Consider the following 22,627-nt stretch of genomic DNA (forward strand, 5'->3'; position numbering starts at 1 on the left):
AAAAGGGGAGGGGAGGGGAGGGGAGGGGAGGGAAGGGGAGGGAAGGGAAGGGAAGGGAAGGGAAGGGAAGGGAAGGGAAGGGGAGGGAAGGGGAGGGAAGGGGAGGGAAGGGAAGGGGAGGGAAGGAAGGAAGAAAAATGGCCTCTAGGATCCTTTCTAGTCATGAATTTTTATGAGAAGGAAGAGGCAAAGGTGGCTGCCTATTTTATGCCAGGCACCTAAAGAACGGCGATTGCACTGAAAGGAACAGGAATGGGAAAGAGGCAAGGATGCTGGGAAGGGACGACTGACTTAGCTGCGGTATGTCGAATTTAAGGAGGATGGTGGATGGTGCATATGTTGAAATCAAACTCCTTCCTCACTCTGGCTAGACACCTGTGGCTCTGAAATGGGAAGAGGATACATATTGGCAAAGTGGTCACATTCACAAAGACCAAATCATTTTCTAAAAAAAACAATAAAATGACCAACTGGCAGCTTTTGATATATCAAAGCTCAGTTGTGAGGTCATAATATATACCAAGTTTCCGGACCCTCCAGGCCTTAGTTTAAATTTTAAATTTTAAATTAAGGGGCACCTGGTGAAATTAAATTAAGTGGCTTGGTTTCAACTCAGATCATAATCCCCGGGTCATGGGATCAAGCCCCGCATCGGGCTCTGCGCTAAATGTGGAGCCTGCTTAAGACTCCCTCCCTCCCTCCCTCTCTCCACCCTCCCCACTTGCACTTTCTAAAATAAAAAAATAATAAATTTTAAAAATTTTAACTAAAAATATATAAATTCTTAAATTAAAACTCTTGCAAAAGTTGTCATGAGACCTTTTCCCATGCAAAGACTGTAGGAAGCACAAATGTTCATTACTGGGGGAAGGGTCTAGCCAAGACACCGTCTTAACAATACTGCTCTAAAACCTCATGAGATTGCCAATGACTACAACGAAGCCCCTCAGGCCTAAGACAAGTATCTACCTGATTACCCAGGCCTCCAAACTCTGAAGGACAACATACTAAAGGGTTTGACAACTCCCTCAACTCTGTTAGAATCTGAGGTTCCTAAAATCAACCAAGTCACTGTTGAGGAAGTCTGCTAGCAGAGACACAATTTTAAAAAACTAGGTTAGGGGCGCCTGGGTGGCGCAGTCGGTTAAGCGTCCGACTTCAGCCAGGTCACGATCTCGCGGTCCGTGAGTTCGAGCCCCGCGTCAGGCTCTGGGCTGATGGCTCAGAACCTGGAGCCTGTTTCCGATTCTGTGTCTCCCTCTCTCTCTGCCCCTCCCCCGTTCATGCTCTGTCTCTCTCTGTCCCAAAAATAAATAAACGTTGAAAAAAAATAAAAATAAAAAATAAAAAAATAAAAATAAAAAACTAGGTTAACTCTGTTCAGTGCAAAATTATGGTGGCACTTGGCACAGCACAGGTGTATTAGTGCAGGCGTTTTGATCCAGAACATTTCCTAGAATTTACCTCCTGATGTGTCCCTGTAGCTCTCAGGAGCACAAGCGCTGAAGGAAGTCTCACTACCCTTACGGTAAAATTCTTCAGTGGCCACGTCTAAACTCAGAGATTTATTTCTTTCTGAATTCCTATTGAACACACACAGAAACCCAAAGCAGATTTCCTGTTTACCTGTTCTTCAAGAGAGAAGAACACTGCTGGTCTTGAAAGGATTAGAATACTTCTTAAGGGACTCTCAGTGACAAGAGGCAGAAGCAGGCAGCCAGAGCTCAGAGGCAGAAATGGAACGCCAGTGTGGAAGACAACTGCCAGCCTGAAATGCCGAAGGTCAAGCTTGTCCTGACAGCAAGACACATGCCCACTGAAGCTCAAAGACTCAGTTAGCCAAGGTGGGAAGAATAAAGAAGCAAGCCATAAAGCAGCAGGAACAAACCAACTGTGGCTTCACCAGCAGCTCCCCTTCGAAGTAGGAACCAGAACTACTTTTACCAAGACAAATGGGCATGGGTAAGTGATAATGGACGCAAAGGGAGCTCAGACCAGAGAGCCCCACTTAAACTTTGACTTGATTGTTTTGCAAGACAGTAAATAGTAACTCGTTTCCGGTCATCCTCCTCATACGTTTGCTGCTCCTCAAATCTCAGTGGGCAGATAGTATGGTGGCAAAGAAACATCCTTCAGACAAAGCAAATGGGACAACTGCAGAGATTTGGGGCCTGCACCAACAGCCCCCCCCCCCCCCACTGCCTCCCATCTGGGCTTCTAAATACTAGAGGGCTGAAGGAGGTTACACAGTGGAAAACAAATGGCAGAAGTTAAACAAGAATTCTACCCAATAGGAAGGGTTCTTAAATAAATATACCCAAGAAGAATTTATTAGAACTCAGGAAATGAAGAATTCGAGACACTTTAAAGTCATTCCTGACTGAAAGGTTTACTGGACCACTTAATGCCAACAAAATGGGAATAACAAAACGAGGAGAACAGGGCAATCTCACAGATGTGCTGTGAAAACTGTGACAAGCACGTGAAGTACTGAGAATGGTGCCCGTGACATAGTCATCATAAATACCCAATGAACTTTCAATACTATAACACTGATCACAATGATGTTGCTTCTCCTAAAACAGGTTCCCACCATCCCCTTTCTGCCGCCTCTAAACCTTGTACACAGTTCTATTATTTGTTTACACATTTAGTTACTCCTGAGGCCCCTGAGGTGGTAGACAATGACTAATGACTTACCCAGAGGGTCTAGAACGGTGCCTGGCACGTGGTAGAAATTTTTATAAACGTAGATGCTTTGAAATAACCTTACTGAGGCAGCCTTTGCAATTCTATTTGAAGTCAAATACTGACTAACGATCACAAGCTGGGCATTGTACTAGCTGCTTTTCCACATGATCTCATTTAATTGACAATTTTATCCCACTTTACAGAGAAGGAAATAGGCTCAGTAGCCCCAATTTGGCTCTATAACTCTGCTCTCTGACTCTACAGATGCCTCCTCACTGAAGCCTGCATTAACTCCCTGACCTCTCTCTCAGTGAGGTAACTCTACTGCTTGTCTTTTCTGAGCTCAGCCACAAAGCACTGCGGGCAGAAAAATCACAAAACCATGCAGACTTGGCCCACTGCAGACTTACGCAGTCTAACTACCACTAGACGCTCACGGCCATTCTTCCTGCCCCACGGGCTTGATGCCTTTCAACACTCCTGCCCACTCAACCCTTTTCTATCTGTTTCCAACCATCACACTCCTCTGTACCATTTCTCTCACAGCTCTTTCCTTCCACTCAGAGCCCCAAACCTCTGGTAATGAGTTATGTCCAGAGCTCAACCAGTCTTGCTGCTCTCATCCCTCTGTCCTCCCACTGTACGCTGAATTCTATCATGAGACCAGTCTTCGTAGACTAAAAGTCTTCCTAAAAGAGATTTGAGATAATGTCATTTTCAGAACCCTTAAGCTGCTCTCTATGGCATAGGACAATGACAGCATATGCACACAAGGCTCTGTGCTCCGGTCCAAAGTATTTTTAATTCCTGTTAGTCCCCCATGCAAACTCAGTGCCCTGGCCAAACCAGACAATGGCCAATCTCCCATGGCTCTTTCACACTATTCACCAGCACCTACCAGCCCACCCACACATCTCCTCTTCCTCTCTGCCTAGCGAAGATTGCCCAGTGCTTCAAGGCTTCTGTCCTGCTCCCTTTGTGAAGCCGTCCCTCATCAGCCCAGCCTTCAGGACCTCTCCTGCTTCTCAATATCCAGTGCAATTAACGTCCACGCTCACAGGACTCTAGGCATATATGGTATCTTTCCATTTTCTGATACATTTTAATAACGAATGCAAGGTCTTAGAGTCACTTACACAAAATAAGCACAGTATTCTGACCAAATGGTCGTAAATATTTCTTTTAGAGTATTATGAATGTTGAGCAAAGATTCTACTTCGAAGCCTTATCTCTCTCCTAACTAGTGTTCTTTGGGGACCGCTTACCACCAAACACAGAGAGCGCACACGCATCTCACACTATTTATAGCCAAACTTAACACACAAGTATATGACTCCTGGATATCGTTATTTAGCAGGGTAAGTCCAAGTGGAGGAATATCTGACAATCTGTGACTGTTGGAAACAGCACTATCAAAGGACTCAAAAAGGCTTTCCAGAGAGAAAAGATTTGGGTTAAACAAAGAGCTAAATTTAGTTGCTTCCTGAACGTGTTTTCCCAATCAACAGACCTTTTAGAACACTGCCCCCATCACACACACACACACACACACACACACACACACACACACACACACACACAGTTGGCAGAGGATTGCCAAGACGAGTGTAAGTAAGCAATGACAACATAACGGCTTAGAAACAGTTGACACCACTTAGCATGCAGTCAGTGTGCTGGATACCAGCAGCAAGCTGTCAGAATCCCAAAACCCAAGCCATCACCAAATGGGTAGTAAACATGTTGTTGCTCTTTTGCTACCCTGGGGATTAGCAGAAAACAAGGTATTTGGGGTTCTAGGACACGAATGCTCAAAGGCTAGCTGGGGAGCCAGCCAAGTCACTCCCCACAGAGGCTGATCTAAGCTGGCCCATTCCTGAGGGAATACTAAAAAGAAACGACTGCAGTCTATTTTGCTATTACATGCCCTTCTCTTCTTATACTATATTCTTCCTCCTTTTTAACGTATCCACATTTGGAAGATAAAATGAAATATAACAGATAAGGTTTATAAGAGCCTTTATCTCTCTGGGCCTCAATGTCCTCATGTGTAAAATGAGAAAACCATACTAAGTGATCAAGTAACTTAACACTAACATTTGATGGTCTTAGGTTATTCCCCCACCTATTCCAGATAGTCTGCCTTATTCTAACTGTAACATTTGCATAGTAAACCCAAGTGGAAAAGTGCCCCCAGCCGTGCACTATCTGAATAACAGTAAAAACCTACTTTGAGGCTTGTCTCTTGTTCCTGGAGCAGAGTTGAAAACCACCTGTAGGAGAAGCTGCTCCGCAAGGCAACAGCTGGCTTGCTCTACTTCCAGCATAGACCCTGCTTGGCAAAAGGGCTTCATTTGCATTCCTGATCACTATTGATGACAAAGAGGAAAACCAGATGGCATGAAGCTGCAGGGCCTCTCCTCCTCTCACTGTCATGCCTCAGTCAGGTCCAACTGGTCACTATACACAAGCCGCCATACCGGAGTTCTTGGCTGAGGACCAGCTCATGGGGTTTGTAGTATGTTTGTTAATGGCAATTCTAGAAAAGTTTCACGTAAGAGAGGGAACTTTTTACTTCGGTCATTAAATTAAACTAGGTGCAAAAAGCAAGTTAGGGAGGTGGAATGTATAGTAGGAAAAAACTCCCACCCCTCCCCTTTGCCTACTCTAGCAATGTTTTCTCAGGTTCTTTTTAGATCTGAGAATCTTTCCTGAGTCTATCATTCCCTCCCTTTTAGCCACTTCATTCCAAGGCAGTCTATATCTCCCCAAGCTCAGGGATTTCAGGGAAATGACAACCGCATGGCCCAACCACCTCAGCTCAGAGAGCCACCAGCAGAGGCAGCTTATTTTACAAATGAGGGCAGTAAAAAAGGGGAGCCATAGGGGTAAATAGCAGAATCTGTACTATCAGACCTGTTGGATGACAGCTGCCTTTGAAAAGTTTAAAATCTGGCAAATTAAGCCTGATTCTGAGCTAGGCTGTTTGCCTATGCATAGGTGGTAAAAATCAAAGGAGTTCAGCAAGTTACACTGTCAGTGCCACTTAGGGAAACTACCTTAGTAAAGAGGCATGCCCACCAGAATCTGCCAGTGACTGATGGAAAATAACTTGGTAATCTCTCTTAGCCTCAGAGTCGGCTTACTTTTTGTTTTAGCGTGGAAAGCACATGCAAATTTCTATACTCAGCAAACCAAATACATCAAAACCCTATTACTGTCTACAAAAAAGCCACACCACATCTGATTTTGCTCCAAATCTAATTAAGTCATCTCCATAATACTTCCTATAACTGCTACTACTGTTCTAGATTTATATTCCCTATATTCAAACCCTCAAACCAAAATGAATATTGTACTTAGTTCCTTCTCTACTTAATTAAAATGATTATGATTCCTCCTTTGTTCTTTAAGATCCTTCAGTAACAATGGTTTTCAAACTGTATTCCCAGAAGCCCAGATAATAATGTGGTTTGGGGTGGAAGGGACAGGGAGAGGGGTGAAGAAGACCACTTCTCCACAGCTGCATTTATCTGCCTCAAATGCCACGTCTGAAGAAAAGATCCTAATACTAAAAAAAAAAAAAAAAAAAAAAAAAAAAAGAGGAAATACAAACCAAAACCACACTGAGATATCACCTCACGCCAGAGTGGCTAAAATGAACAAATCAGGAGACTATAGATGCTGGAGAGGATGTGGAGAAACAGGAACCCTCTTGCCCTGTTGGTGGGAATGCAAACTGGTGCAGCCACTCTGGAAAACAGAGTGGAGGTTCCTCAAAAAATTAAAAATAGATCTACCCTATGACCCAGCAATAGCACTGCTAGGAATTTATCCAAGGGATACAGGAGTGCTGATGCATAGGGGCACTTGTACCCCAATGTTTATAGCAGCACTTTCAACAATAGCCAAATTATGGAAAGAGCCTAAATGTCCATCAACTGATGAATGGATAAAGAAGTTGTGGTTTATATACACAGTGGAATACTACTTGGCAACGGGAAAGCATGAAATATGGCCTTTTGTAGCAACGTGGATGGAACTGGAAAGTGTTTGCTAAGTGAAATAAGTCATACAGAGAAAGACAGATACCGTATGTTTTCACTCTTATGTGGATCTTGAGAAACTTAACAGAAGACCATGGGGGAGGGGAAGGGAAAAAAAAAAGTTACAGAGAGGGAAGGAGGCAAACCATAAGAGACCTTTAAAAAAAAAAAACTGAGACCTACCCTATGACCCAGCAATAGCACTGCTAGGAATTTATCCAAGGGACACAGGAGTACTGATGCATAGGGGCACTTGTACCCCAATGTTCATAGCAGCACTCTCAACAATAGCCAAATTATGGAAAGAGCCTAAATGTCCATCAACTGATGAATGGATAAAGAAGTTGTGGTTTATATACACTATGGAATACTACGTGGCAATGAGAAAAAATGAAATATGGCCTTTTGTAGCAACGTGGATGGAACTGGAGAGTGTGATGCTAAGTGAAATAAGCCATACAGAGAAAGACAGATACCATATGGTTTCACTCCTATGTGGATCCTGAGAAACTTAACAGGAACCCATGGGGGAGGGGAAGGAAAAAAAAAAAAAAAAGAGGTTAGAGTGGGAGAGAGCCAAAGCATAAGAGACTGTTGAGAACTGAGAACAAACTAAGGGTTGATGGGGGGTGGGAGGGAGGAGAGAGTGGGTGATGGGTATTGAGGAGGGCACCTTTTGGGATGAGCACTGGGTGTTGTATGGAAACCAATTTGACAATAAATTTCATATATAAATAAAAAATAAATAAATAAACAAAAAAAATTAAAAAAAATTAAAAAATAAAAAATAAAAAAAACTGAGAAGGGGGGGTGGGAGGGAGGGGAAAGTGGGTGATGAACATTGAGGAGGGCACATGTTGGGATGAGCACCGGGTGTTGTATGGAAACCAATTTGACAATAAATTTCATATAAAAAAAAGAAACTTGGGGCACCTGGGTGGCTCAGTTGGATGAGCGTCTGACTTTAGCTCAGGTCATGATCTCAGTTTGTGAGTTTGAGCCCCGCGTCAGGCTCTGTGCTGACAGCTTGGAGCCTGGAGCCTGCTTGGGATTCTGTGTCTCCTTCTCTGCCCCTCCCCCGCTCATGCTCTCTCTCAAAATAAAATAAACATTTAAAGAAAAGAAAAAGAAAAAGGAACTTAAAAACCATTGAGGTAATAGACTAGACTACCCAATATAGTGACCTAGGTGACTACCCAGGCACTAGTTGGTTACATGAGAATTAGGACTAGCCAAACTTCCAGATAACCAGGGCTCTCAGGAGATAAGGACAGCATAGTAAACAAACGTAATTTATTAAAACCCTAATTTTAGCCAATGGTGTCAACCATCCATCTCCAACTGTTTTTTACCCCAACAACTAGTGAATCAGAGTTGAACCTCTGGTAAAATGTAAAGGCAGTAATAGGCAAGCCAAAGTGAAAAGTCAAAGATCTGATTAGTTGGCTCCTATGCCTTTAGTTGTTAATCACAACACACTAAATAAAGAGCAGACCAGATCCTGTCAGATGTAGGATATAAATGGACATGAAATCAGTCCCCTACCCTATGCTGTGATAGGTAGGATACTACATTAGCCACAATTCCCAAGAGACAATGATAATAAGCCAACCGCAAAGCCACTTTAGTTAATTCCTACTGCAAGCCTCTGATTCAGAATCTAGGTCATTGTGTTTCAGGCATAATGGAGAGGGAAGAGCAGCCGGTGGAAAGCGGACCTGGTGCAACTCACCAGTGCAGAACTCCTTGCTCACGTTGTGGGGCACAGTGATCCGCCGGTAGACAATGGGCTCCGACTCCAGGATGTTCTCATCGTGGCGGTACCGAGTAGGCCTTTCATTTGGGATGCCCCGGGAACGGGTACCAGTTCTCCTCTCATAGGTATCAATCTCTTCAAACACAGCTGCCTTGTCAAAAAGGGCCAGGTTCCCTTCAAAATCAAAATCTGTGTCTGGGATCTCCTCGATATCATCCCCAAAGCACTCGTCATCTTTATTCTTCATTTGGCCATTCTTTAATCCACTTTTCTTTGGAGTTGCCTGATTTGGGTGTCTGCTACTAGATGACCCTGGAGGGAAAAACAGGGACTAAGGTCAGTATGCCGACAGTAAGTGCTCAGTGGAAGTGGAAAATACATTAGTGCTTTATGGAGAGTGTTACAGGAATCAAAGTGAAGATTGTAAAGAAAGGTAAGCTATTCCTAGATCGTATTAAGTAGCACAAACTACCACAAATCTCCTGGAATAATAGATTTCATATATTACCTAAGTAATAATAAATATAAAATAAGTACAACTCCTGGAAATCCTAACCAGTTCTACCCTTCTTCACAAGGAAACTGGTAATGACAGAGGCTTTTTTTTTTTTTAACAACTGAATGTCAAAAAAGTGGAAGGGCGCAATCCCTATCAAAATAACACCAGCATTCTTCACAGAGCTAGAACAAACAATCTTAAAATTTGTATGGAACCAGAAAAGACCCCAAATAGCCAAAGCAATCTTGAAAAAGAAAAGCAAAGCTGGAGGCATCACAATCCCGGACTTCAAGCTATACTACAAAGCTGTAATCATCAAGACAGTATGGTACTGGCACAAGAACAGACACTCAGATCAATGGAACAGAATAGAGAACCCAGAAATGGACCCGCAAACGTATGGCCAACTAATCTTTGACAAAGCAGGAAAGGATATCCAAAGGGATAAAGACAGTCTCCTCAGCAAATGGTGCTGGGAAAACTGGACAGCAACATGCAGAAAAATGAACCTGACCACTTTCTTACACCATACACAAAAATAAACTCAAAATGGATGAAAGACCTAAACGTAAGACAGGAAGCCATCAAAATCCTAGCAGCACTTCCAACAGATCCTAGAGGTTCCATCAAAATCCCAGAGGAGAAAGTAGGCAAAAACCTCTTTGACCTCAGCCACAGCAACTTCTTACTCAACATGTCTCCAGAGGCAAGGGAAACAAAAGCAAAAATGTACTACCAGGACCTCATCAAAATAAAAAGCTTCTGCACAGCAAATGAAATAAGCAGCAAAACTAAAAGGCAACCTATGGAATGGGAGAAGAGATTTGCAAACAGCATATCAGATAAAGGGTTAGTATCCAAAATCTATAAAGAACTTACCAAACTCAACACCCAAAAAACAAATAATCCAGTGAAGAAATGGGCAGAAGATATGAATAGACACTTCTCCAAAGAAGACATCCACATGGCCAACCGACACATGAAAAAAAATGCTCAACATCACTCATCAGGGAAATACAAATCAAAACCACAATGAGATACCACCTTACACCAGTCAGAATGGCTAACATTAACAACTCGGGCAACAACAGATGTTGGCAAGGATGTGGAGAAAAGAGGATCTCTTTTGCACTGCTGCTGGGAATGCAAACTGATGCAGCCACCCTGGAAAACAGTATGGAGGTTTCTCAAAAAATCAGAACTACAATATGACCCAGCAATTGCACTCACTACTAGGTATTTATCTAAGGGATACAAGTGTGCTGTTTCAAAGAGGCACATGCAGCCCAACATTTATAGCAGCACTATCAACGATAGCCAAAGTATGGAAAGAGCCCAAATGCTCATCGATAGATGAATGGATAAAGAAGATGTGGTACACACACACACACACACACACACACACACACACACGCATGCACGCACAGGGGAGTATTACTCAGCAGTCAAAAAGAACGAAATCTTGCCATTTGCAACTACGTGGGTGGAACTAGAGCATATTATGCTAACCGAAATTAGAGAAAGATAAATATAGGACTTCACTCACATGAGGACTTTAAGATACAAAACAGATGAACATAAGGGAAGGGAGGCAAAGATAATATAAAAACAGGGAGGGAGACAAAACATAAAAGACTCTTAAATATAGAGAATAAACAGAGGTTTGGGGGAGGGGTTGAGGGGGGAAGGGCTAAACGGGTAAGGGGCATTAAGGAATCTACTCCTGAAATCACTGTTGCACTATATGCTAAGTTGAATGTAAATTAAAAAAATAAATTAATATCTGAAAAAAACAAAACAAAATAAAAAATGAAAAGTGGAAGGAAAAGGGTACAGCAGTCTCTTCCCACAGGTCTGAGTGGTTTGACCCCAAATGTCCAGGAGTAAAGAGAGAAATACCCCCAGAGTAAAAGAAGATCAACTCCTCATAACCTGAAGTTCACAAAAAAATACTACTCAACTGGCTCCGAATTCTATGCTTCCCAAGCAAACAACCTTCTAATTTTTAATGTGGTCTTAGCCTAGAACCCAGCAGGAGGGAATCTCTGGTTTAGAGAGATTCCAGATCTTGAGCCAGATATACATCTATCACTGTAAGTTGGTATTTTGACTTATAAACCTGTTTTTAGATCTCTCTCTCTTTTTTAATGTTTATCTATTTTTAAGAGAGAGAGAGAGAGAGAGAGAGAGAGAGAGAGAGAGAGAGCAGGAGAGGGACAGAGAGGGACAGAATCCAAAGCAGGCTCCAGGTCCTGAACTGTCAGCACAGGGCCTGACTTGGGGCTCAAACTCACAAGCGTGAGATCATGACCTGAGCCGAAGTTGGACACTTAACTGACTGAGCCACCCAGGCACCCCTAGATCTCTTAATGTGATCTTTTCTCAGAATTTAATACTTGTAGAGAAGCAATTTCTGAACCATCAACCGACAAGGATCATACTGACCTGATTCTACAGTGACCACACCAAGATGCACATCAACACCAGAACAGCAGACACTCTCTATCTGGCCACCACACATCAGTCAACTACTCTTCTAGCAGCCAAGACAGAAAATCCCACAGAATTCTCCAGACCATCCACTCCTAGAGAATCCTGAATTGAGTTTATATTCTGACCATCCTGAAAGGGTGGACCAGGCTAATGGTATGCCAAACTGAACCTCCAATATGGTTTAAATAAATGTGATGTGCTTCCTTTTGAAAGATTGAGATCTTTAATTACTGAAAATACTTAAATAGAGGTTAGAATGATCACGAGCAAACTCCCTCACATACAGCATCCCAACTATACTGCTCTAACTTTTCACAGCAACTCCCTTCTACCCCATGGAGGAGCCAGGACACCTAGGCTCTAGCTGCAGTTCTCGTTAACATGTTACATAATCTCAATTTCCTTGTATGTAAAATGCTCACTGTTTTATCCCCAGCAGAGTTCCTAGCACACAGCAGGCAGTCAATAAATATTTGTTTAACAAATTAATCAACATTGGCAAGATCAATTGCAATAATTATTCTGAAAGATGTGTACTGTGCAAGTATAACTCGTGTCCCCAAGTCTTCCTATTGCCAAATATTGGTATAGAAAAGGGCTGAGCTGGAAGATGAGATTTAGGCCTCTGAAAATAACTAAGCTTGGCCAAAATTATAAAGGAGAGGAAGATCTAGCTGAGCCACCATCAACAGCTTGGATTATAAAACAATGACAAGATTGTCAAAATGTGGGTTAAGTTCTAGTTCCAATAATCTGACAAAAACATTTAGTGAGAGCATGCTATGTGCCACAGCCAGGTAAATAACCAAGACATGCTACTCAAAAAGGAAGGAGGAGAGGGGTAGCTGGGTGGCTTAGTCAATTGAGCGTCCAACTCTGATTTCGGCTCAGGTCATGATCCCAGGGTTGTGGGATCAAGCCTTGTGTCAGGCTCTGTGCTGAGTGTGGAGCCTGCTTAAGATTCTCTCCCAGTCTGTCTGTCTGTCTGTCTGTCTGTCTCTCTCTCTCCCCCTCCTCCGCTTGCACTCTCTAAAATAAATAAATAAATTTTTAAAAATTTTAATAAAAAAATAAATTCTTAAATTAAAACTCTGGCAACAAGTTGCCATGAGACCTTTTCCCATGCAAAAACTGTAGGAAGCACAAATGTTCATTACTGGGGCAAGGGATTCTTGATTTCAGCTCAGGTCATGATCTCATGGTCGTGGAATCGAGCTCCTTCTGCTTGGGATTCTGTTTCTCTCTCCGCCCTTCCCCGCTTCGTGCTGTAACATAAATAAACTTTTTTTTTAAAGGAGGAGTGATATGTAAACAAGCAACTAAAATACAATGTGATAAGAATTATAACAGAAATTTATATAAAGTATCACAGAAATGTGGATGAAAAAAGCAGAGCTGGATTAGGAATGGGAGAGCAGGCATGAAAATACAAGATCAGGGTAACACCCTCAGCAATAGAAGCAGGCAGGGGAAGAACTAGAAAAAAGTCCAGTATACAGGACTAATGTTCTGCCTCAATATAAATCAAAGCATACTATTAGAAAACAGGTCTCTGGCCCTGTGGTCTCGGCATACCCAGGAGTGTAAAGGATGATCCACTGGGATGAAGGGAGAAGATATTTCATACTCTATTTTTTTTTTAACTAAAAAGAATAAGAAATTAGGCTTTATGAATTTAATGTTCAGCTAGAAATTGGCACCCTTATGAGGTTTCATGCCAGCCAATCACTGCCAGTACTTGAGATGTTGGAAGAAAGAGTGGTGTTCCATAACAGGACGTGTATCCGTGCAAATGGACTTGCATCAATTTTTTTATGGTAAAATGTACGTTAACATAAAATTTACCATTTTAACCACTTTTAAGTATACAGTTCAATGGCATTAAGTACATTCACACTGTTGTGCAACTATATACATTTTTAGCTACTAAAGCATACTAAAATGAGTAAGTGGCTTAAAAAAGATTCCTATAAAGAAACTATGCATTAAAGATAATACTAATAATGCAATCATAAGTGAACAAAAGAATGGCAGAGCTAACACCTCTCCGATTCCTCTTACAGGTCTTCTTTAGCTAGAATGAAAAATTTTTTTTTTAATTTTTTTTTTTTCAACGTTTATTTACTTTTGGGACAGAGAAAGACAGAGCATGAACGGGGGAGGGGCAGAGAGAGAGGGAGACACAGAATCGGAAACAGGCTCCAGGCTCTGAGCCATCAGCCCAGAGCCCGACGCGGGGCTCGAACTCACGGACCGCAAGATCGTGACCTGGCTGAAGTCGGACGCTTAACAGACTGCGCCACCCAGGCGCCCCTAGAATGAAATTTTTAAAAAATTGATCAGATCTAAGAAGATGGTCTCCCAAATTCAAAAAAGTATCAAGGTTATTCCAAACATGAATCCATATGGACTATCATTGATTAACCTCACCCTAAGTGTATATTCTACATCAGGAGTCTGCAAACTGTTTGGCACTCACCAAATTCAGCCCACTGCTGTTTCTGCAAATATGTTTTCTTGGAACACAGTCACACTCATTTGTTTACATAGTCTAAGCCCACTTCTGTGCTGCAAAAGCAACGTTAAGTATGTGAGACAGAGACTTCATGACCGGCAAAGCCTAAAATATTTAACATCTGACCCTGTACAGGAAAAGTAGGCCTCTCAGAGAGAGGTATTCTTTCCAGTTTTGCCTTTTTTTCAGCTACTACCTTTCCAGCGATGAAAAAATTTTTAATTTCTTAATTAACTGAACCCAGGACCGGTTCTTTGAACCTCTGTTTCATTCAAAGTGTTCAGGGTGTCACTTATTAGTCTTTCAACTCCACACTCAGTCTCTGCGGTGTTGGGCTGGGACTCCACAACTGCATTTCTCCTCCTGTCAGGTCCCACCACCAGTAGTAGACATGTGAAGAGAGTGGAAGGAACAAGGAAGGAGGAGTGACACGGGACTGTCTCCTTCTTGTTCGCTTGCTGTTCACACCAGCATTGCCCTGGCAGTCGGTTCCGGTCTCCCGTTTTCCTTTCCGCCTCATGCAGACAGAACAAGCTTCAGTGCAGCTCCCTGGAACTAATGGCACCAGCTCTGAGAAGCCTCTTCTCTAACTTCAAGTTTCTGATAACAGCAGCCTGTTCCCTATTTCCCCTCCCTCAATGTCTCTTTTTGCTTTTTTGGTCTTCTAACACCTACTTAACCAATTCTATTAAATTTCTTCTGAAATAACTAGTATGGTTACTATTTTCTTAAGTGGTATACCAAGATTTAAGAAAATGAGTGACTCACAGCTAATCACTCTGTTCTAACCAAGTATTGATGTTTAATAAGCAAAAAAGTTTTGAACCAATAAAATATTCCTTTAAAAATATTTCATGTTTATTTCATCCCTTGTAAATTGTAAAGGTAAAGAACTTTCTGAATTACAGACACACAGATATACACAGAAATAGTGCTTACAGCTCCAACCCTAAAATCTCAGACATGGGCCAAGATTAAACACAGACCAGTATAGATGTTAAAGGGCCCATCTTCTCCCAGTGGGGATGAAAATCTTAATTGACTTGAGCTCAAAGTAGACAAATAGAACAGACTAACCAGATTTGCTGTTGTCTCTCACCCAACAGAAAGCAGGTATCTAGAAACATTAATCCCCTTAAACAGATCAAGTGATCAAACCATAAAGCCAAACCCCTGATCACTGCTGCTACCAATGGGGAACAGCTTAGCTATAGACAAAGCAAAAACACAAAATTAGTAAGGTAAAATACTAAAGAAACAAAGTCAGCCAAGGTCCTATTGCTGCCCTGGATTCAGTCCTGGGAGCCAAGAGAAGATGCACCTGGGCTTCATCTCCTCAGAGGTACAACACTGATTTTTGTTTTTATAGCTTTACTGAGGTTTTATCAGTACACAAAAACCTGTACATACTTAATGTATATACAATTTGATGAGTTTGGACATATGCAAAACACTTGTAATACCACGACCACAATCAAGGTAATAAATATCTCCACCTCCCCACCACCTCCAAAAGAGTCCATGACTCATAGTTATTCACTCTGTTGAAAAACCAAATATTAATTTTTCAATAAGCAAAACATTTTGAACCATTAAACCAAATTTAAACCAGTATTACTGTGAAAGTTTACTTCGTGTTTATCTAGTCCTTTTTAATTTGTTCCTCTGTTTCTCATATCTCATGTATATAGCATGTATGTATCGTAGAAAAAAAGCCAATCAATTGGTGAGCCCATCAGGAGTTGTGTCACAGAAATGTTTACTTTTACAAAAGGAAGTAAAAGAAACCTAATGAACTAATAACATCAATATTAGGAGTCAAATACTTCATGCTTATTTTAAGGCACTATTAGGCCAAAGCACAATTTCCCTGAAGCTGAATATAGTTTATCTGAAAGAAAGGAATCGGGGTGGTCTCCAGGAGTCTCTTCATGTCAGCCAACTGTACCTATAATCATACCACTGTTCACTGAACCCAAAACACATTTCACATTTCACCAGGACAGAAGTTTGATCAGTATTTTTCTATATTCATTTTTAAAATATTCATTAAGCATCTGCTATCCACTAGGATCTGTGTTAAGTGCTGGAGAGTCAACAGTGAACAATATCAATATAGCCCCAGTCGTCACCTGAAGTTACTCTCACCCTCCTTTACTACCATTCCCAATCACTTCTGCAGACCCAACAAACTGCCTGTATCTTCCACCATGACACTTTCAATAGGCCCTTGCCACAAGTAAGCAATTTTAGAGTTTTTTGCCCTGTAAGCAGATTCTGTTGTTGCCTATCTAATGTCCAGATCTCTTCCTCAGAACAATAAGATAGATACCATACCCTCCTCTCAGGGGAGGGAACAGGTAAATTTCTAAATCAATCATGGTGGTTCTCATGCCAACAACTGATTTAAGCATGGGCACGTGAAGAATACTGGTCAAGAAGACAGAATGGGGTGAAAGGTGGAGAGTAGATCTTACAGCAGTTTCTGATAACAAGGTTTCCTCATTCCTGAAGAACTTTTGATTCTCAATCAGGGGCACTATTATGCCCCAGTGGGACATTTGACAATGTCTGGCTGGAGGCATTTTTGGTTGTTACAAGTGGGGGTGGTTGGGAAATATTCCTGGCATCTAGAAGGTGGAGTCCAGGGATGCTGCTAAACGCTTGTCAACTTGCAGAACCTATGCAGCTGGCACCATCTTAGGCTTTGATATGCACATTATCTCAGCTATCTTCAGACAACCCAATTAACCTTAGCATTCTACCAATGAGGAAACTAAGGATGTTCCAAACCGATATGTCTAAGTTAGGACTTGAACTCTGATCGGTCAGATTCCAAATTCCATGGTATTTGTGGAGACAAGAATAAGGAAACCATGTAACTCTGACAGACCTAGGCAAAGTGAAAAGAACTAGCAGAGGATCATGTCTAGAAAATGAGAATAGAAGGCAAAAGCAAAAAACCTATTCAGTACAGCACAATGGTAAAAAAGGAATTCAAAAGCAACAGGAAACAAGTATTCCTTTTTTAGAAGTAACTTTTTGTTAACATATGTTCTTAATAGTGCATAAAATATACAGAAAATTGCAGATATTCACTTAACTTTTTTAAAGTTTATTCTGGGGTGGGGGGAGAGAGGGAGGGAGAGAGGGAGGGAGAGAGAGAGGGAGGGAGGGAGGGAGGGAACACTCAGGGGAGGGGCAGAGAGAGAGGGAGAGAGGGAGGGAGGGAGAGAGAGAGAGAGAGAGAGAGAGAGAGAGAGAGAGAATCCCAAGCAGCCTCTGCAATGTCAGCATGGGGGCCCGATGCAGGGCTCAAACTCATGAACCATGAGATCATGACCTGAGCTGAAGTTGGACGCTTAATTGACTAAGCCACCCAGGTGCCCCGAAAATTGCAGATATTCACTTAACATTTTGACATGTTCCCTTCTAGTCAAAAAATATGCATCCATCTTATAAAGTTTTGTACCTTGCTATCTTGCTTAGGAGCTTAGGAGCTGTTTCATGAATGATTTCTCCAAATATCTTTTTATAAGATTTTTTTATAGGGGCTCCTGAGTGGCTCAGTCGGTTAAGCGTCCGACTTCAGCTCAGGTCATGATCTCATGGTTTGTGAGTTTGGGCTGACAGCTCAGAGCCTGAAGCCTGCTTCAGATTCTGTCTCCCCCTCTCTCTGCCCCTCCCCCACTCACACGGTCTCTGTCTCTCAAAAATAAATAATAAAACATTAAAAAACATTTTTTGAAGATTTTTTTATAGACTATACCCTATTGATGTATACCATGCCTACTGATGAACTTTTAAGCTATTTCTCATTTTTACTGTTACAGACTCAGCCCAAACACACCATCTTGATTACTCCAACTGAAAGATCACCCCCATCTGACCACCTGCAGCAGTGTGGGTACCGTTCATCTAGCACTTGCCCCATACTACCTACTTTGTTCTGCAGTTATCTGTGTTTTTACTCTAACTCAAGGACAATGTAAGCAAACAGAGGGCAGAAATTTGTCATTCAGACCTGTCACCCAATTCTATGCCCTGTCTACCATAAATACACAAATCTCTGAATTCATAAAAACAACCATCTAAAAAACAAAAAAACACCCCATACAAACAACAAAAGAGTCTAAAGAAGTCACTAAAGAAAAGGCAACTTGAGATGAACTATGAGAAAAGAAAGAAAGGCAGCTATCAAATCTTTGCGTGACTGAAAAAGACAGGAAGATGAAGCTGTCAACAATAATAAAAAAGGGGGTATGAGGCAAGGGCTTCAGAGAAAAGGAGTTCAGTCATGCCCAGTATGAACGGACAATGAACTATCCTGAATCTATCACAATGACAGATGAAGACAAGCAATTATCAGCTTGAGAGAAGACAGGGCAAAAGCAGCAAAATAGGAAGCCACTTTGGGCTCAGCCTTAAGACTCTATAAACATCACTTGCAACCAAACCAGAGTTGTGTCTTTAGAAGGTATCAGGTATTTTCTCACACTCTGAATACAGAGCTTACATTCACTCATTTGACAAATATACACCAAGGATCAGCTATGTTCCAAACACTGCTAGGAAAGTAGACAGCAAAAAAGGTTTCCAAGAGGAAATACTGACATCATAGGTCAGCAAGAAAAAGATAAGGGATTATAAAGTAAATGAAAAGCAAGCCAATATGCTCAGTTGTCTCTGATTCTTCCTTTTCCTAATACAAATATTGGGAAGTCCTGAGTGAATCAGCTGTCTCAATACTTGGCTTACTCAGCCCAAGGGCCTGGCTCTATGTTTAAAATGGCCTTTGGCAAATAATTAAAACGTGTTTGTTTGAAATATAATATATATAAAACTAAACAGCAAAGCCCTTGTTTAGAATTTAAAATAATAAAATATTGGGGGGGGGATAAAAAAATAAAATGGACTTTGGCCACTAGGAGAGAAAAGCGCTTCCCTTGGAAAAGATAAACAGTGCTTCATAGATTTCTTTACCTTTCAATTACAAAGGCCAAGTATGTGTTAAGACTAGAGGCTGGCCGCCTTCCTGTGCCATTTTGCTGCCAGCCTTTGGCACAAAAGCCCTTTGGCCAGGATAACTTACAACAAACCCATTGTTGTGTAACCCTCAGTGCCACTTATTTATTGGTTTTTGTCACACACACATTGTAAAAGGGAACTTTGTCCTGCACTTAGCACGCTAAAGGGCACCTGAAGGTCAATGGCAAATGTTTTAATGTTAGACTCAATGGGCTTCACGAAGAGATAACTGAGAGCATCTGGAACCTTCTTTTCAACTCCCCAACTTCTGGGCCTTGGTAATAATTCAACTTCTTGGGCTCCGGCACCAAGAAGGCACATCCAGGACACATCCAAGGAGGTTAAGAAGTTATAGTAGGACCTCGGATGGTGGGATCATTGGTAAAATGAACAGACCATACACAGACCTGTATCCTTAGCCAGTCTCAAATGGTTTCCCTCAGCTTCCGAGGACTAATATTCCATTCATCTACTTGACAAATATGGAGCCTGTCTGGGATTCTCTCTCCCTGCCATATACACACTTGCACTCTCTCTCTGTAAAAAAATATATAATTAATTAACTTAGGACCGCCTGGATGGCTCAGTTGGTTGAGCATCTGACTCTCGATTTTGGCTCAAGTCATGATCTCCTGGTTCGTGAGATGGACCCGCACGTCAGGCTCTTTGTTGGCAGCACAGAACCTGCTTGGGATTCCCCCCCACACACACCCCTTCCCCACTTGCATGTGTACACATTCTCTTTCTCAAAATAAATAAAACTTTAAAAAAAGTAAATAAAATAAAACCTGCTTGTGCTAAATCTCTCACAAATGTTGGATTAGGTAACTATAACTAACAAATCCCTCAACAATCATCACTAAGCTTAACAGAATACTTAAAAACAAGAACTGAAGAGGGGTGCCTGGGTGACTCAGTCAGTTAAGCATCTGACTTCAGCTCAGGTCATGATCTCACAGTTCGTCAGTTCAAGCCCTGTGTCGAGTTCTGTGCTGACAGCTCAGAGCCTGGAGCCTGCTTCAGCTTCTGTGTATCCCACTCTTTCTCTGCCCCTCTACAACTAGCACTCTGTCTCTGTCTCTCAAAAATAAAATAAAAACGTTAAAAAAAAATTCTTAAATAAATTAATTTTAAATAAACAGAACTGGAGATTATATTCCTATACTTTATCAATCTACTAGTTTCAACATCAATAAACATATACCAGGAAAATTTCTATTTACATATCTCTAATGAGAAAAATACTTTATTTCTTTATCAATGAAAAAAACAATGATAATCTACATTACAACTGCAGTGGGAAGAAACCAATCTATTTTCTTGGAATCCTTAAAATCCTCTGGCAGACCTTTCTACTCATCTTACAGCGTTCACTAAACAAATAAATAAATGCAACTCAGTTAAGCACCTGACTTCAGCTCAGGTTATGATCTCACGGTTTGTGAGTTCGAGCCCCACGTCAGGCTCTGTGCTGACAGCTCAGAGCCTGGAGCCTGCTTCTGTTGTCTCCCTCTCTCTCTGCCCCTCCCCCGCTTGCGCTCTGCCTTTCAAAAATAAACATCAAAAAAATAAAAATAAAAACAAATAAATGCAACTCTACCTATCACAAACCAATTCCAAGCCACATCTCATCATCAAATTCCCAGGTCACAGACATTTTCCAAACTAATCTGGATTCAGAAGAAGTTCTCTGAAAGAGGATAACATTTTTTTTTTTTTTTTGCCATGATCCCTTTACCCTATTTATGTGCACTTAATAATCTAGGGAACAGACTAAACAGCAAAAGCAGAAGCATCATCCACCAGGGGATACTTTTTGAGAGTGACCCAACTTTTTTACCAGAGTGACTTGTTAAAGATCAAATAAATTACTTGCTTGACGTTAACTGCACTCTTTCAAGAGAGTTGCTATAATTGTTGGTAAGGGGAAAAAAATTCGATAGCCTTACCATAACATCCAGCAATCATACTCCTAGGTATTTACCCAACTGATCTGAAAACTATGTCCACATAAAATCTGCACACAAATGTTTCTAGCAAGTTTTGTTCATAATCATCAAAAGTTGGAATCAGCCAAGATGCCCTTCAATAGGTAAACGGACAAACTTTGATACATCCATACAATGAAATATTATTCAGCAATAAAAGGAAATGAGCTATCGAGCCACAAAGACATGAATGATTTTTTTTTTTTTTTTAGTTTGAGGGAGAGAGAGTGCGAGTGGGAGAGTGGGGCAGAGGGAATCTTAAGCAGGCTCCATGCTCAATGTGGAGCCCAACACAGGCAGGGCTCAATCCCACGACTCTATTAAGATTCAGACACTCTGGGAATGCAAGCTGGTGCAGCCACTCTGGAAAACAGTATGGAGGTGCCTCAAAAAACTAAAAATAGAACTACCCTACAACCCTAGCAATTGCACTACTAGGCATTCATCCACGGGATACAGGTGTGTTGTTTCGAAGGGATACAGGTGTGCTGTTTCCAAGGGACACATGCACCCCCATGTTTATAGCAGCACTATCAGCAATAGCCAAAGTATGGAAAGAGCCCAAATGTCCACTGATGGATGAATGGATAAAGAAGATGTGGTATATATATACAATGGAGTATTACTCGGCAATCAAAAAGAATGAAATCTTGCCATTTGCAACTACGTAGATGGAACTGGAGGGTATTATGCTAAGTGAAATCAGTCAGAGAAAGACAAAAATCACATGCCTTCACTCATATGAGGACTTTAAGAGACAAAACAGTTGAACATAAGGGAAGGGAAACAAAAATAATATAAAAATAGGGAGGGGGACAAAAGAGACTCATAAATATGGAGAACAAACTGAGGGTTACTGGAGGGGTTGAGGGAGGGGGAATGGGCTAAATGGGTAAGCGGCATTAAGGAATCTACTCCTGAAATCATTGTTTCACTATATGCTAACTAATTTGGATGTAAATTTTAAAAAATAAAAAATAAAATTAAAAAAAAAATGATTCGGACACTCAACTGACTGAGCCACCCAGACACCCCAACATGAATGAATGAATCTTAAATGCACTTTAAGTGAAAGAAGCCTGTCTCAAAAGGCTACCTACCGTGTGATTTTAATTATGTCATATTCTGGAAAAGGTGAAACCTACAAAAATGGTGAAAAGATCAGTACTTGCTGAGGCAGGGGAGAGGTCATGGAGGAAAAAGTGGAAAGACTAAATTGGTGAAACAAGGGATTCTGTATAATACTGTAATGATGGATACAAGGCACTGCAGGTTAAAACTCAGAACCTTAGAGCACAAAGAATAAGCCTTAAAATACGCAAATTTTTAAAAATTCATTGAGGTGGGAGGATCCCAGAATGGGAGGCAGAATGTGACAAAACAATCTGTTACAAATGCATAAAACAAGTCAATGAAGGGAGTGTGGTACAGGTTAGTAATTCCAATAGTGCTATACCTGTGCACTGGAACTGAATGATTTAAGCCCATGGACAACAGATGGTAGGAGACCAGTCTTTCACCGTTAGAGTGAAAGGTGACAGATGAGAAAATAGAGGTGGCTAGAGTGACGCAGGTAGTAATGGATTCAAGCTGGAGACATCAGTATGAACTCAT

The 22,627-nt window shown here is 41.4% G+C and overlaps 1 protein-coding gene across 4 annotated transcripts in view; it reads right to left on the minus strand.

Moving 5' to 3' along the window:
- The window catches only part of EDC3 (enhancer of mRNA decapping 3), a 65,967-nt gene that overhangs the window by 18,287 nt on the left and 25,053 nt on the right, over positions 1-22,627 (minus strand). For all 4 annotated transcript variants that reach the window (XR_005795939.1, XM_040493267.1, XM_040493266.1 and 1 more), the window contains exon 4: positions 8,467-8,802. Coding sequence is in view for 3 of the 4 variants with exons in the window: in XM_040493267.1 (XP_040349201.1) it covers positions 8,467-8,802 (336 nt within the window). In the remaining variant the exon portion in view is untranslated. The remainder of the gene's footprint in view (positions 1-8,466; positions 8,803-22,627) is intronic.

This window comes from Herpailurus yagouaroundi, unplaced genomic scaffold, assembly GCF_014898765.1.
Source record: "Herpailurus yagouaroundi ecotype Mexico unplaced genomic scaffold, PumYag 184, whole genome shotgun sequence".
Lineage (NCBI taxonomy): Eukaryota > Metazoa > Chordata > Mammalia > Carnivora > Felidae > Herpailurus > Herpailurus yagouaroundi.